The sequence below is a fragment of the Acanthaster planci genome, linkage group LG10 (assembly GCF_054643075.1).
Source record: "Acanthaster planci isolate LZ-2023a linkage group LG10, COTS_SCS, whole genome shotgun sequence".
Lineage (NCBI taxonomy): Eukaryota > Metazoa > Echinodermata > Asteroidea > Valvatida > Acanthasteridae > Acanthaster > Acanthaster planci.
In genome coordinates this window covers 12,446,366-12,463,466 of record NC_141786.1, presented here as the reverse complement: position 1 = coordinate 12,463,466, position 17,101 = coordinate 12,446,366, and the positions used below count along the sequence as shown (strand labels likewise).

At 42.8% G+C, this 17,101-nt stretch overlaps 1 protein-coding gene, 1 long non-coding RNA gene and 1 pseudogene across 2 annotated transcripts in view; all 3 read right to left on the bottom strand.

Moving 5' to 3' along the window:
• LOC147797797 (uncharacterized) overlaps positions 1 to 17,101 on the bottom strand; it is a 29,739-nt gene that overhangs the window by 6,314 nt on the left and 6,324 nt on the right. The window lies entirely within an intron of this gene.
• On the bottom strand, positions 596 to 2,768 carry LOC147797798 (uncharacterized; annotated as a pseudogene).
• Positions 11,122 to 13,518, bottom strand: LOC110990110 (uncharacterized). The gene is made up of 7 exons (XM_022254948.2): positions 13,351 to 13,518; positions 13,068 to 13,144; positions 12,639 to 12,817; positions 12,206 to 12,541; positions 11,967 to 12,113; positions 11,619 to 11,829; positions 11,122 to 11,495 (listed from the first exon to the last, which is right to left on the bottom strand). Exons 1-7 carry the CDS (start codon positions 13,503 to 13,505, stop codon positions 11,122 to 11,124), a joined length of 1,479 nt encoding a protein of 492 aa, XP_022110640.2. The 5' UTR covers positions 13,506 to 13,518.

The window sequence follows — 17,101 nt, the reverse complement described above, 5'->3', positions numbered from 1 at the left end:
AATTTACATTTACTAAAATCAAAATTTTAACCTTTATAATTTTTTATGACGTTAGTTGTGCAATTTTTTATGCATGGTTATAGCAATTTTCATGTTCATGTTTTTCATTATACATTCCTTTTGCAGGTTTTATTTATCTTTTGAAATTTTTAAAATGTTAACATGAGTAATCACATCTTCATTGACTGTACTTTCTCATACCTCATGCTCTTCTAGGTGATAGCGTACATGTACTCATATTATCTGAAATAACTTTGGGCCCTGATATTTTGTGTTGATTTTTAAGATGTCGAGTATCTTGGGTAATAATTCTTATATCTCTCTGCAAACAAACTAAATTCAAATCATGCAGTAAGAGAGACACATCAAAGCCCATCGTAAATTAAACGTGGTTATTCACATCAATTTTAATGATTTTGTAATGCCTTCTGCATTTGTGCATGTGGATGTGCTGCCCAAAATATATTATTACTTTTTCCCATGATGCAGTAATGCATACAAAAAACCAATTATAGTGTAGACAGCTCCAGCATATACATATAATATTATATATTAAATGTGAATTTTATAGCTCCCCAAAATACATTCAAATGATTCAAGACTGAGAGAAAAAAAGTGTAAGGGAAAAACCAGTCCAGAGGTTGTTAAAAAATATGTTAACATTTAATGAGTACCGTTCTTCTAATCCATATGCAATTCAAGGATCTGAAATGTAATATACCTCTTGTCTGTTATTTACATTCATATGTTTTTCAAGTTCCTTTTTCTTATTTAATCTACCTTGTTGTTTTCCTCGCAAAGTTTCACACCCCACAACTTCAGAGACACAGGTTCAGTTACAGATCAAATCTTAAATAAGGTGAGAGGCCATATTTTGGTATCAAATGAATGCCATGTTTTTATACATACAACAAAAGAGCCAAGGAAGACTGTATAACATTCCACCTGTTCTGGCATGTTTAACATACTCATTTGAACATACATGTACATGTATTCAAACAAATGAAGGAAAAATTGTACTGTTGAACATTCTGTTAAAACTACATGCACAAACAAATGGAATCAGAAATAATGATGGAAAAACCATCTACACTACTTGAAAAGTAATCTTCCAGGGATGGAGGGTCAATTTCAAAGTAGTCAGATATATTGTTCTTGTACACACATGTATGTGCATTTGTCAACAGTCCTGAAACAATGTACATCTTTCCACAAGAACTCAAGAGAACCTTCTGTGACTTCTTGTAATCGGTGAATTTGAAGAAGTTCAAGATCTCCCCAAATGACCACTCAACAGTAATGCAAACTTTAGACATGGCAGCGTTAAAGGCCTCCTGCTCTGGTGATATGCGTACTGTAGGGAAACAAGTCTGTAGGTGTGGACGCAGTGGGTAGGCAGAATCACCGTATAAACACAATGTGTTCCCTTCTGCATCATATGATCTTGCCTCCAGCTCAGTTAAGAGCCCAGATTCACGCAGAAGATATGCGTCATGTCTCCTACCTTCTACTGGTCCGTACATGTGGGCTATGAGGCCATTGGGGGTTGTAACTGACTGAAACTTCAGCGCATGGATCCGTTTGTGCCCGTTATACATGACCTGCCGATGCTAACGTGGTCTGCATATTGGCCTCACTGGGGCGATAACCAAGGTTGATCTAACGAGGAAACCAGGTGATTGTGATTGTCGAAGATGAAGTTGGTCATCCAATTGCAAGTCAAGCACAGCTGAGGAACTGAACGGCCATAGTCCTTCACGAGGTCTCCATATCCACATGTATACGCATACCTTTGGAGGGTGATGCACAAGGCCTCCAGTCCATCAATTTTTGAATTATTAGCCAAAGTGATAATCTGTGGTACTCTCAAAGCATGTTAAGCCTGAAAATGTCAGCTTTCTGGAATCTGTGGAGTACAGAATGCACAATATCACTGTTACTAACCTTACACTGGACAATTTAATTGTCTGTTATGTACATAAGAAGTTCATCATCACCGAGTCAGAAAATAACAAAAATCGGAAAGACTTCCTCTTGAGAGAGCCACCTAAACATCATCATATTGACCTAACACTAACCCTAACCTTAACCCACTCATGTGCACCATTGGATTCATCATTATTTACAATTATATATGGTAAGATATTAATTTCCTACTAAGTATAATTTTTTTTTTCATTTTGGATGGCTGTCTCAAAAGGAAGTCTTCCCTCAAAATCAAACATGTCAAATGTGAGATGCCTTATTTCCACCGAAAATGTTTTCTGATCTTTGCAATTTGGAGAAATCGGGATCAAAGTTAAGTAACAAAGTCACGCTAAGGCTAGTGGGGAAGAATTCCACTGACCATGCCGACGGCCATACCTAGGCAACCCTATGGAACCGGCAGAGGACGTTTTTAAGAGGATATATGACCCTTTTTCCGTTATGGCCATCAAGGGAATTCTTTCCGACTAGTGTTATTAGTAATAATTTATTGAGTTTAATACTAGTATATGTACTTGTCTAGGCCTTAGTAACAGTAGGCTCTAAGGCTGTGCCTATTATGTAAATCTAGGCTAGCCTCTGTTCGTTGTTTAGTCTTACCTGTAATAGCCGTTACATTCATCATCGTTGAATCTATCTAAATTGAAACGACATCCATCATACTGTTAATCAATATTGGTGGGAGCATTCATATCATATAAGGCACGAATTCTAAATCGTCTAATATATGAGAAAAATAAGCAACGGTAAGTATCTCCTGCCTTTTTACGAAGGTTCGCCATCTTTAGACACAATCGAATGTAAACACTATTTACACTTTAACGTGGAGGGCGTCCTCGCATACCGTACCCGTTGTGCGTCGTGTACGAAACTGCTTCAACATACAAGGGGAGCTTGGGTGCGAGAACGCACCGAGCCCACGTAATCCCCCGTACTAGTGCGCTCCCCGTCGCACAACAAAAGCTCGTTATTAACACGATAGTTCGCCGACACAGCTCACCCACTATGTACACTCCATTGTCTAGGGATTATCATTCACAACCCGGCGGCACGCACGGTCCTTTTGTTTAGGGATTATGCTTCCTACTTCAGTTCGACAAGTTAGGTCTTTTGAGCGCTCCTCCATCCGACGCTCGGGGTTTATCAACAACCTAACATTCCTCAAACGTTGTCGCGACTCGAACATCATCCCACCAGGCTTCAAACTCCACGACCCAGTCCGCAACCTTAGATCCAACCGCATCCTACTGTCAGCCAGCCAAGCCCTACTCCGAGAGCGCATCAGCTATACCAGATGCACCCTCGGCCACCTGGACAAGGATATCGCCAACATGAAAGCTACCCTCAAGTCGACTCTGCGACATCAAGATTTCATCAAGGTCTCCTCCCTCACCCAGTCCTCCAGTCTTCATGCGTTCAACACATCCTGCAACAAGCAAATCCGGAAATTCCTTCGTCTCACTAACCGGAAGATGAGATCGTCTATATCTTTATTCCAATATGCGGGGGCAAAGGGATCATCTATATCCCGCAACCCTACTACACCCGCATCACTACCAGTTCACCTCCGGAACCAAGACGAATTCCGACGACACAATGTCATCAACCTTAGTCAACGCACCCTGTCTAACACGGAGACAGATGTCCTCTCCCTAGGCATGAACTTTGCCACACCGCCCCGCTTCATCCCCTCGGCCAACATCATCCAAGCTACCGAACCAGCATTACGGAAGCTTGACAAGAAAACAGCCGATGACATCAGGGTCAAGATCAACCAAGTCACCCGTCACACCAACCCCATCAAGTTCAACCTCACCAAGCCTGAAGCAGAAGCCCTCAAGAACCTTGGGAACGACAAGACAATCCACATCATCACGGCCGATAAAGGCAACGCCACCGTAGTCATAGACCGAACATCCTACAACAGGAAGGTACATGACATCCTCTCATCTGGTACATACCGCCCTCTACCCAAAGACCCCACTCAAGTCATCGAGAAGCGAGTAGCAGCCAAGCTACTTGCCCTTCAACGCTCCGACTCCATCCCCACAGCGCTCTACCGTCGCCTTCGCCCGTCAGCCTCGTCCTGCCCAAGATTCTTCGCGCAGGCCAAGGTTCACAAGCCAGACGTCCCCCTACGCCCTATCGTCGCATCCAGGGGGTCACCCACTTACGAGACCACCCGCTTCCTCACCGGCATTCTGCAGCCCCTAGTGGGCAATACACCCCACCACGTCTCCAACTCCAAACAGTTTGTGGATACCACCAGAAACCTCACCCTCCAACCCACCGACATCATGGTCAGCTTCGACGTGGTGTCCTTATTCACCAATGTTCCCACAAAAGAAGCCTGCCACATCACCAAGGAACGTCTGGACAGCGACTCCTCCCTCGCTGACCGCACAGCCCTCTCACCCACCCAGATCGTCGACCTCATCCATCTCTGCACATCTTCAAGCTACTTCCAATTCCAAGACAAGTTCTACAAACAAACAACTGGGACCTCCATGGGATCTCCTATATCCCCAGTCCTAGCTAACATCTTCATGGAAGAGTTTGAAACCTCATCCCTACTCACCGCGGATCTCAAGCCCACCCTGTGGCTACGCTATGTGGACGACATTTTCGTCATATGGCCCCAGGGTCAAGACCAACTCCAGGAATTCCTCACATACCTCAACAAACAACACCCCACCATCAAGTTCACCATGGAACAAGAGCAAGACGGCCAACTCGCCTTTCTCGATGTCAACCTATCGAGAAAGAAGGACGGTACTCTCAACCATCGAGTCTACCGCAAACTTACCCACACCGACCGGTATCTACATCAGCGATCCTTTCACCATCCAGCCATGAAGACGTCCGTCAACCGCACCCTTGTTCGCAGAGCCCATGAGATCTGCAACCAGGGCAACCTCAACCAAGAACTCAAGCACATCGAGACGGCTTTCAAACTCAATGGAGACAAACACATCAACCTCTCCAAACCCACCAACAGCACCATAGGGTCTCCTATACCCGAAGTCCACCCACCTACCCCGGCGTTAGGGTCCCCTATACCTGATGCCCCCAAGTCCCCCCGTTTCCACAGTATGTTCGCCTTTCCTGGGCCCCAACTCTGCAGGATCCTTCAGGCAGCCGACATCCGGGTCATTCACTCAGTGCCAACAAACTACAGAACCTACTTCATACCCACAAGGACAAACAAACACACAGCAGTCGCCCCGGTGTATACCGCATTCCCTGTGAATGTGGCCAAGTATACATCGGGGAGACCGGCAGGAACCTCCACACCAGACTTCAAGAACATCGAGCACACGGCCGCAGAAGAGACTACGAGAAATCAGCAATCATCAAACATGCACACACATCAGACCACCGCATCGAATGGGACAACGCAGAACTCATCGCCCCCACCAAGCATTGGCACCCAAGAAGAATCCGGGAGGCAATCGAAATCTTCCGGCACAACACCGTCCCACATCGGATTCAAGCTGAGCGACATCTGGCGCCCACTGCTAGCACCCAAGACCACCACCACACGGGCAGTAGGGTCCTCTATACCTGAAACCCAGGCCCCCGTCATCCCCTGGTGTTAGGGTCCTCTCTACCCGAAGCCAACCCATCCCCAGTTTCCCGTCTAAACTAGTTTCCCGCCTAATTTGCACCCCTAATCCTCCACTGGATCCAACACCTACATGCTCCAGTACACCCTTAGCAAGCCACTAAGCCACATCACGCCTCACCGACTCCAGACAACCTTTATTACACGGCATCCACTCGAGTCAGCAACACATTCTCTTTAGGACGGCCAGAGCATACTGGCCAAAACGTCAAGTTGAACACTCACCGGTTCTTCTCAGAACCACACCTTTTCCCAAAAGAGAATTTTTACATGGTGTACCAACATCTTATTTCCTACTTCTTAATACGTTGGACCTCCTGGTGGGTCAGTCAGTATGCCATCACACACGATATGACTCATCCTGTTTCATCATGTTGTGCTATAATTTCATAAGGAAAGATTGTACCAAAAGTTTTTACCCCGTGCTAGGCTTTATTCCTATTTTATCCCATATATCAGGGTCAATCTGTAACAAACTGTCTTACCTTATGCCTATCCCTTACCAAAGGTCAATCTACTATAATTTTTGACCCTATCCTCATTCCTTTTCTTATCAATATTTGTCATAATATTATTATACTTATGCATATTTATAGCCTTTTCCCTTTTCTGGGTCAAAGGTCAAATTGTACTAAACTGACCCCCACTACTTATTCCTGTATCAACAAAAGGAGTAAAGAAGAACCTAGACATAAGGAACAAATCCAGCAATGGGACTGAAAAAGAATTTTAACACTAATTGACCAACTTCCCACCAGATCTTGGATCATTAATGGAAGATGATTAGAGGATAAGTGTAAAGAAGAGAAAGAAAAATAGTTCTCCTGGAATTGTTTGATCGACTCCAAGAAGAACTGGCAAATACGCAGGAGAAAAATGTATTACTTCAAATGCCGAGCAGTGAAAATGGGATCTTGTCTGATATAGACGATGACTTATAACCTTGTTGATTAAATTACAATGAACCTTAAGTCGCTTTTTTCTTCTCATAAAACACCTTCTGCCTAGCTTTTTTATCTGCCATGTGCTGTTTAGGCTTTCTTGCTGTTTTCTTGCTGTTTTCACCTTTGCCATCACCCCTGTCTCGAAAACAATACATTGACAGAAACATTACATGTAATTCTGAAAACAAAATTCTCCAAAAAACACAAGAAAATTACTATCACATTCTGTCTAGTCAGTAGCGATGACATTATGATGTTTAGGCTTCTGTCAGCAATTACATCAGTTGCCTCATAAACTGGTTTCAGCTCCTTCCATCAATACTTCTGCCGCTCCTTCAATCACCAGGTCTTCTGCCCCTTTCAGTTCCAGGGCAACCGCTTGTGATATTCCCGGCATCGCCTCCTCAGTTTCTCCCACCACCCGCCTCCACATTTTTTTTCCACCATTGCTCCTTTGCTGCTTTCCCTCCACTGCCTCTTGCGGTCACTAATGTAGCACTAATGCGGTCACATTGTCACTCTTGTCTCTGCCCCCATTTGCCAATTCCCCAGTCACGTCACTAGCTTCTGTCAATTCCAACCACACCCACCTTTGAAGTAAACTGAAAATGTGAGATACTGAAGTCATGTCCAAAGGGACGACTGGAGGAAAACAAAATAAAGTTTTTTTTTATTAATAATCACCACATTGAATATCAACATTAATAGCAAAGTAACCTATACTGGTTTAGAAATGTGCCTTGGTAACAGTCATATTAGACATAACGTAACCCCCCTCCCCAAACTGAGAGGAAAAAAATGTAAATACGAAAAGTCAACTACCCATTTAGGAACTGCCACTATTTGGGGGATTCTCTTTCTTTTTGTCAAAAGGTCCACAAGAGAACGTTTTTACAGTTCTGAATGTTCTTTTACATGAATTGCAATAAAATCATATAACTATTTAATTCCCGTGAATCCCAAATTTCCCACATTAAAGGAGAAAATAAAATTAAAAAGTACCCTATGTAACTTACATTACTCTTAAATTTGAAGCATTTAAATTAACCAAAAATAGGCATAGGCCTACAAAGCTAGTCTGCTAAACCTTCGTAAGTTTATATCCCTCCTCCAAAATGCTATCCTTATGTTTAATAATAATATAATTAGTAGCAGCAGCAGTCTTCCTCAGGTTCCTGGCAATAACTTTAAACAAGCCACGGAACATCAAATGACCGATTTCTCAGACTAGAAGTATGATTTAATCCATCATGATTGTATCATATGCATAAGAAAGGTGTGGGTTGTCCTTATTTACAGAATTCAAGTAAATATGTGGCTCAGTGACAAGTAAAAATCAATCCTACCGGCCTTTTCAACATGTTGACTTGCAATGCAGTTGTAGTGCCGTAAAAACAAAACAGTATGTGGAAATACTACCAAGGTTATTAATAAATCATTCACGAAATAAATTCTAAATGCATGTTAATTAAACTGATACCATCATTTTAAAATGATATCAACAATGAATTTATTCTTTGATTTATATTCCATCGAAAATATCAGTGACCGTATGACTGCAATAATCTGTTTTCCATTCGGCAGAAATTAATATTTGCTGGCAGCTTTGGGTATTTGTAGCCGTACACTCGTTTTAGACATCCAGCAAATTGTCGCCGCATGTGGCAACCGCGGTTTTTTTAATCGTGCAACGGAAGGAATTTCAAGCAATGCACGGAGAATAAAATCTGATCGCTACGCGGGCTTGGTGCTGCTACTCCCCGCCCTCTCCCTGCACGCCCTCCTCTCCCTCGTTTGTGGGACAGGGCTCCGATCGTCACTGTCGCTGCTACTAAGCTGCTGGACATCGTCATTAGACGTGTCATCTGCAGGAGAAGACTCCCCCACTTTCCTCAGAGGGATCAGAACTTTCTTGACTCTCTTCATCAGAAGTTTCATCCAGGATGCTCATGTCTCTTTCCCAACCTTCATTCTCACAAGGAGCACGATATGTGGGAACATTTTGAGACGACTGTACTTTGTATGGCCTACAAATCCTACTAATTGGTAACCTGTGTCTACGTATTATATCAATCGAGGAACGTACACCAGTGAATAGTCAGAAGCTATTGCGGAAGTTTTGTTCGAAGAATATTATCAAGGGACAAGACTACTCCCCTTCAGCGTCGCTAAATTTGCACATGGTTTCACGTTTACCATGATATCTCCCTGCGCTCATTCCTTTCACTTCATCAAACTTCATAGCCCTGGAGGAGAAACAACAGTTTCTTAAAGACATCCTCGCACATTCGCACTCCCCAAGACACAAATCGATCGCCTACTGTCGTTCTCGTTCGTTTCTGATTCACACACCCTTTGAAAGTTGAAAATTGATTGAATGACTCTCAATCATTTTTTATTGTGCTGCCAAGACAGAAAGTAACTGACGTTTGCGAAGCTCTCCGCAACATAAGGCATCGAGAGAAGCAATATCAAGACTTTGTTGAATTGACAGGTGAGAGAGAGAGACTTAAGACTTAATCTGCGTAGAGCAGAGTTGCTACATTGGGGATCAAATTTGTTGTAATTACGTAATAAAAATAAATTCGGCCCAAATGCAAAACCTCATGTTCATTTGTATCTCTGTAGATGCTGAACACCCTATTTTAGTCACCTTTTGCACCAGAGTCCACCCCGACCCAGGCAAAGAAAAATCTGAGTCGGTCCCTGAGGGAGTGGCATAGACATGTATACAAAAACACTTCCCTGGGTCCCTGGATTGGGTTGTTTATATCCACAGTGCCTGGACTCTCCAGGCAAGTGATTTATGACTGTGAGCTACCCAGAGACAGCAGTCGGTGTCTCTTTGATGTGTTCAGCCAGCTGCTGACTCATTTCTGGTATAGCCATTCAGTCCTTTGCCCCCCCATGGGTCTGAGGTTTTGGTTTTGTTGAAAGACATGGAATGTTTGTAGTAAAGCCTAAAGCCATTGTGTTAACATCCAGCTGGTTTGCCATTACTCTTTCCTGTTTTGTTTGTCTGTGGTCTATTACTGAAAGTTGAAACAGCTTAGGGTGACAACTTACTCCTTTTTTTCTCTTGACTGTTACTGAGAAATGAAACAGCAGTAGGATGGAAGCTTACTACTTTTTTCCCATGCCTATTAGGGCGACACGGCGTTTCACACTTAAAATAACACGCCCCTGTGTTGGTCAAATCTAGCTAGCGCTTAATCACATGATCGCGCAGCTGCGTGCCTCATGCATTATGCATAGGCGTCCTTTTGTTGCATTCGGGGATTTAAATGCCCCGCTGAAAAAGCAAAAGTTTGAGTGGTTTTTTCCTAATGAAATATTGAACATATGACCATATAAGGTTTTAAAAGCGCCAACGAAGCCGTGTACCAGGAACCGTCGTAATCTGTTGTGTACAGTGCCAGCATCTTGCACCTGTAATATACGGGACACCGCACTTACGGATGTATGGGATATCTCTGTGTGTCGTAATTTTCTCTGCGAAAAAAGTCACGTATTGAAGAGAAATAAAGTGGTTTTAGGATTGAATCAGTGATGTTACTGACTGATTGGACATCATTCTTTGTATGATGTGAACAACAAATGTAGGCCCGCATTATTTTGTACAAATTCCGTCATCAACTGAAGGTGTAAAATTCGTTTCGAGTCGCTGACACATGCATGGCGTGTCGATCGTGCAGCACATGTGGACACTTACAGACGTGATTCTAGATGGTCAGACGGAGGACTTTGAAGGTAAATATACAAATTAAATACTTTTTATGAGCATGAGCGTCCAATTTTCTTATGCTGTATAAACATAAAGCAATGCGATTCGGATATTGAAACATGAAACAGTTGTAGCGTGGGCTTGTTTTAACGCACTGACAAACCACAAGAGTTGTTTACGACTGTTGTATGAAGATTTTACCCGAACTCGTCACATGCGGTACATACATTTGCAAATGATGTAGTAGGCCTTTGATGTACAATGACTGTTCCTCTAATTTTGTACCGTGAAACTTGGCTTTAATTTTCGAAGGAAACATAAAGAGTACTTTATTACCTTTTACGCATTTATCTGTGTTTATTCATATACAAGACAAATGTACATTTTCAATGAAATTTTGTGACCTTTTAATTTATACTCTTGGGCTGTCATGGCTGCCAGGATAAGAAGTGAAATTGCAGTTCTGCAGTCACGTGTTTACATGGTCAACCTATGTAGGCAGGGGTATGTTATTTTATTTAGATATGGACCATTATTTAAAAACAACAATAACCATTTCAAAAATCACGAATTTAATGTTTACCCTACTACTTGAGACTGCAAAATGAATAAAAAGATCCTGCGTTTCCCAACCCACAGAAAATCTCCTTTTGGCCGTTCGCACTCCCAGGCTGAATGGGTGACATTATCGCCAGAACACTGCATGCACAGTGTACATGTACATGCATACATACAGCACATACATGTAATACATGCGATACTGCATGTAAAGTGTGCAACCAATAAAACAAACAAAGGGAAGTATTGTGAAATCAATCCAATTACCATGTAAATAAAGTTAACTATGACAAGGTTTGGCTCGACTTTAAGAAATGTGGTGGTCCACTCGTTTCACGTTTTAGTGCAGTGTATTGCTTTCTTATTGTGTTTTCAGGTATTGGAAGGTTCCTTCCAACTTCAGGAGTTGTGGCAACATGATGGCGGCGCATAATGGCCATGAGCTTCTGCAGTTCTCCCCTCATCCCTTGTACAACCCTCCCGGTACGGTTGAATTCTGTATGTATCAGTTCCCCCCCTTGTTCATTTAGTAACCCAAACCCCACTTTGGATCTAGTTAATTGCTCAACTGCATGATCTTCCAGCAGGTGAAGTTTCGGAGTAATTAGATCTGGGAAAAGCTGTCTGTAGGCTGCCATGAAGTCCCTTATACTTGTCTCTGTAAACAGAATTGCAAAACAATAAGGAATGTTTAATGTTTCTAAATAGTGAAAGCAGGAAATTTATGAGGTAAGAATTTCTGCATTTTTTCTGGTGAAACAACTTTGATTTGTGTACATACCAATGCAGTTTATCTGCTGTTGCGTTACTGCAGAGCTGTGGTTTATGCCCTTATGAACATCGGCAAACTTCATGAAGAGCTCCTGGAAGTGTACTCCAATGTGAGCAGCTTCACGTCGCAGTTTGTCATGTGCTGCCAAGGGGATGTCATCTGTCAGGCTTTTCTCAGCCACCTCAAGGGGAACAGCGGTGAGTGCTTTTATAACAAGGGGCTGTTCAATGGAAACAGAACCAATGGTGTTTTTCATGCAGTTACTGTGCAGTTCATGTGAGTAACATTATGCTGGCATTTGATAGCATCAAAGAACATGCTAATACATATCAAAACTTTAAGATAATCTCATATTACCTCGCAGCACTTGTGGACATGATTGCCAACGAAGGCTTTTCCATGGTAAGCTTGTCTCTGCACTCGATGTTGCTGAAGAATGGTGTCCAAAGAGCTTGCAATTGGTCCAGTGGCAAATGGAAGTTCCACTGTTTTAGCCTCTTTCTCCTATTGAATGATATGAATGTAACGTGTTAATGTGAAACACGGTCTTTTTGGGGTAGTCATTTTCAGGGTACAGATTGATTTTCTTTCTTTACCAGTCTTGAAATCTCAACTTGAAGTCGGAAGGCCTTGTTTGCTATCTCGAGGAAAGCACCATCCATGTCTTCTTTTGTAGTCCGAAGCACATGTAGGGGTAGTTCATCTTCAGCATCAATCAGCTGTAATCGTTTCTCCTCGAGGTCTTTCTGGATTTTTTGTTGTCGCTCTATTTCATTACGGATGCGATAGTCAAAGTAATTTTTCTGCTCTTGGCCCTCTGTTGCCACACGAACCTGAAATAACTGCATGTCCACTCTGTGACAAGCACTTTCAAAAGCATCGAACAATTTCTTGAAGACACCAAGCGAAATATGCAGTGTTGGCAGGATGACCTAAGTATGACAGCAAAAATTAAATGTTTTTAAACAAAAGAGAACAAAAATAACATGCTCTTGAACATTCTGTACAATGTTACCTCCAATAACTTACATGGTCAATAGCAATCGGCATAAGAGGACGGTGAACAATGCTACAAGAAACATCCTTAGCACGATGCTGGTTTCCTCCATCTTGCAGGAAGCGATCGTAGTTGGCTTCAATTGATTCGATTGTACGTGATGGATATGCATCTCTCTCTGTCCAAGACTCATTCATTTGTGCTTTGCTAGCTGTACAGTACAAACAGCAGTGGCGAGTTGGGCAAAATGTAAAAGGCAAACTTTTAGTTAATGCATGTATTTAAAGATTTTCTCATTCTATGGTTTCCGTTCTGCAGACCAGCTGCTGTCAATCTGAGGAAGTGAACCAGCACGTCAAGATGAAATCTTGTTGAGAATATGTATATGTACGTTGAATGAGGTCAGTCAATAAAATATTGTTTGGATTACCAATGCTTCACTCTTCCTTGCTTAAACTTACCATTACATCCACATATGCCATACAACTTGGTCAGTAATTCATAGTCACCGAAGCAGAACAAGCGAATTGACCGCTGTCTAAAGAGTGAAAGATAAGTGGCAAATTCAAACACAAAAATTAGCGACTGTGTATTTACATATTGTTGCGCATGAAGTCAATTTGAAACACACACATTATTTCTCATATTCTAAAATCGAAAAAAGAGCTGTGTGTATGTATGTGCTGTATATTATACTAAACTTTCATTGCACCACAATTTTTATAAAAACTAAAACCAGCTCACTGCCACTTTGCAGATCCCAGTTTTGCAATCTGTTGGAAGGTTGGAGGGAGGACCCGTTGGATGTTCGCCAGGGAGTCTTTCGCCTCAAAGCAGGCAAACACCACAGTGTTTCGAAGGGAGTTTGGGTGCTCAACGTTGACAATTTGGAATGCCATTTTGAAGGAAGAGCCACCCTTATCCCCCCCCCCCGACTTTTATCCATACTTCATCCTCAGGAATAACTCCCCCATGCCACGTCAGAGTACCATTTCTGTTGGAAGAGACATTGACGAGCCCTGATTAATGCATATTTTATGTTAACTCATCTGTTTTTGGAACAGCTATAGGCTGTCAAAAATTTAAGTGTTTTTCCCCTTCAGATAGCAGACACTAGGTGTCTCTTTGCTGATTTTACTTGTAAGGCAAAATCTTTTTCATGCTTGTGCACAGTTATTAACCTCTTACCGTTGGTGTCGATCCAAATAATCCAATACCATCTCTGTGAGGTCTCCAACAAAAGCAAAGGGAACAGGTCTTGTAGAGAGACCGTTTACTCCATCAGCCTTATCACTGGTGAAAAGGAGTTCAGCCGTTTCCCCTTGAAGGTAGTCCTTAAGAAGGTGCTTCTGTTCAGTCCTCAAAGTTCTTTCTGATGGCAGACATTTTGAGTCATTCAGGTACCTGTAAATAAACAACACACTGGAAAAATTGAAATTGTTTCCACTACAACCGAAGTCTGTAAACAGTAAATGATAAGTGTAGGCTTGCCCTCAACACCCCCCCCCCCAAAAAAACAAGTCTTCAGGATTGAACATGTGATTTTCACACAATATGCAGTATCACTTATTGGATTGGATTCCCACCACTGTTACATGTATCTCGTACTGTACCTTCTCAATTTCCTAAGCTGAGTCCAAGCCAGTTTGCAGTCTCGCATCATAATGAGGGAAGTTTCTGCTGATAATGGCCGAGTCTTTGTGCCAGCATCAGTGGATTCCATACGATCAGAGGGTACAGTTGACTTCTTTGTGTTACTTGTATATGTGCAGGCTGTTTAAAAGATAGTAAAATTGCATTGGCCAGTTTGATCCATGTTACATGTGAAATATTTAACAGATACATCTCCCTTTGTAATAAGAATGTATTTTAACTAATGAATTGATCTACTGTGTTTAGTATTTATGCAATTAGGTCCTGTGGTTATTTAATTCACTATTTCAATTATCATCAAATTTGCAGTCGTGATGAAGCTTCACTCTTATTGTACATGTACTGGCATGTTTTAAATAACTTAGATTGGTTTTATAATAAAGTTAAAGTTTTATCATGAAATGAAAATCTTACCCGACCACCAGTTGTTATTGCAGTTGCACGATTTAGCTTGAGCCAAGTCCACTTGTCAGCAACATCTTCAACAATTTTCGGTATGGGGTCTCCATGCTTGTGGCAGTTGGTCAGGTCTTTCAGTACTTTTGCAGCTTCAGCAATTTTTTTCTGTTTCAGATTCATTCGATTGAATTTGTGCTGCCTTGACGATTGTGAACTTTGGAATAAGTGGATTAATTGGACCGCATGCATGATTGATGACCTCTTCCATTTTCCAATTTTTTGGCACTTGCTACAAATAACCAGCAGGTTGTCGAGTTGTACTGTCAGTACGAAGGGACTCTTTGTGATTTGTTCGTACTTTGTGTCAGCCTTGCACACTGGACACGTCCAAACTTGATATGCCACGCTTGAATGTATGCTGGAAGTATGAAGTCGGGCAGACTGCACAGAAATTGTGCTCACAGGGGGTCTGAACGCATGGTCTGCGCAAAATACATTGGCAGATACAACATATGAAAATGCTCCCCTCTCGCCAAATAACACCCCCATGAGCATTTTGAAATAATGAATGAACGTGCGCGTTCAGCGAACGTCGCATACGCTGAAGGGAACTCTGCTTTAGGGCGTGAGGGTGTGTCTGCCGGGGCAGAAACTCGGAATAAAAATTGACAGTATGCGGCAGTGCTTCTCTGGTCAAATTGATGCACTGCCGTGCTGTTGTGTACAAGCCCCAGGTCGTTGGCGCCAAACTGCAGCATGATGGCGTCAGGTAAGATCAGAACTACTGACCAGGCTTCCAACAGGAAATCGGAGAACTGGAACATCTGGAGTCTTCGCCGTCCCATCCAGTGGATCTAGCCAGCTGACTAAGACGCTCTCCCCAGGGCGATAACCCCGCCACACGAGTATACCAGCACACAAACAGCCGTCCCCAATGACCCACACAGTTGGCTTGGCAGGGCCAATTCCTGCAAGAAAAATGAAAAGAAAAATCGGAACAAAACACGACCTAAGTACTTAAGCTAATACAACATGTAGCGTTCCACGAAAAGTAGCTGGGGGAATCTGAATGTAACGTCGGTAAGCCCCGGACTTCCAACGCCCCAAAATTTTAAACATCATCCTCAGACACACCTGCAATAGCCGCAGACGTAACTGCCCCCTATGCAAAAAGAATGAGAAGTAAAACTGGGCGTCGTTAAAGCCCTATAAACTCAAGGGCACGACGGTAGTACCACGACAAATTGGTAACGCGTGACAGGACGCCCATCGAAATGTGACAAAAACGGGCTATGGGGGGATGCGAACAGGCAAGATAGGACAAAGTCGCCCGGACGGGGCACATCATGTGCCGGCTATGCGCTGCTGGGGTGGAACCTACATAACCATGGCCATATTGATCTTCTTTCGAGTGACGTAGGATAAGTTCGACCCTTAAAGGGGGGTCTTTAACGGTAACAACGGGCTAGAAAATTGGTGAGATTGGGCAGTTAAATTCCCCAATTCGAAGGAACCAAAAAACGCAAATAAGGAAGCTGCTCGGAAAAACTGAGCATCGAAATTACTAACGCAAACGGCCTGCAAGGCTGGGACTATACGACATAAAATATCAGACTACTACGCCTACGACATCCTTCCACTAAACGTTTAACCAGAAAATGCTTAGTTTAAATCAGGATAACTTATTAACTGCAAATTGGAGGAAGCCCCCGAGACGTAAGAGGTGATCGTTGTGGGGCATACCCAGATACCGACAAAATGCAATAAATCGAACTATCTGAAGCAGGGAGGGGGAGCGGCGTCGAAACCATGGGTTAGACTAAACCGTTGAAAAAGATGCCAAGCCCTCTCATAAGACAAGTTTGTGCGGGGGCCACCCGCGTCATGAAAAAGACTCTGGACCTCTAACTGAAAACACTCCACCGGTTGTCAGGCAAGGGGGTCATATTGCGGTCTGCAGTGGATATTATATGTGAGACATTTCACCACGAGGCGGCGCACCAAATGCAACATAATTGACATTTAGACGTTTGTCTGTTGATGACACTAACTACAGCCTGATTTTTACACCAAAATGTCACACGTTTATTATGCAATTGGACAGCCCACTGCTGGACCGGTAGCACAATAGGGAACAACTCCAAGCAGGCAATATAGAAAGGCGCTGACTTTGTACATGCTTGGGCCACTAACTTCCCTTGACACCAGTGCGCAGCAAAGTAAGACCCAAACCAATTTCAGCAGAAGCATCTGTGTACATGTGCAACTGGTCACTAATGTATCGTACCGAATCTGGAAACATTATCGTTGCGCTGAAATGTGACCAAAACTGCTAAAGTGATGCGAATTTTGTGTTGATGTTTGGAGATACCCGTAGCTAGATCATGCAAACGACGGTGAAAGGCCATACCAGGTCTTACCGCATTACAAACAAAATTGACAC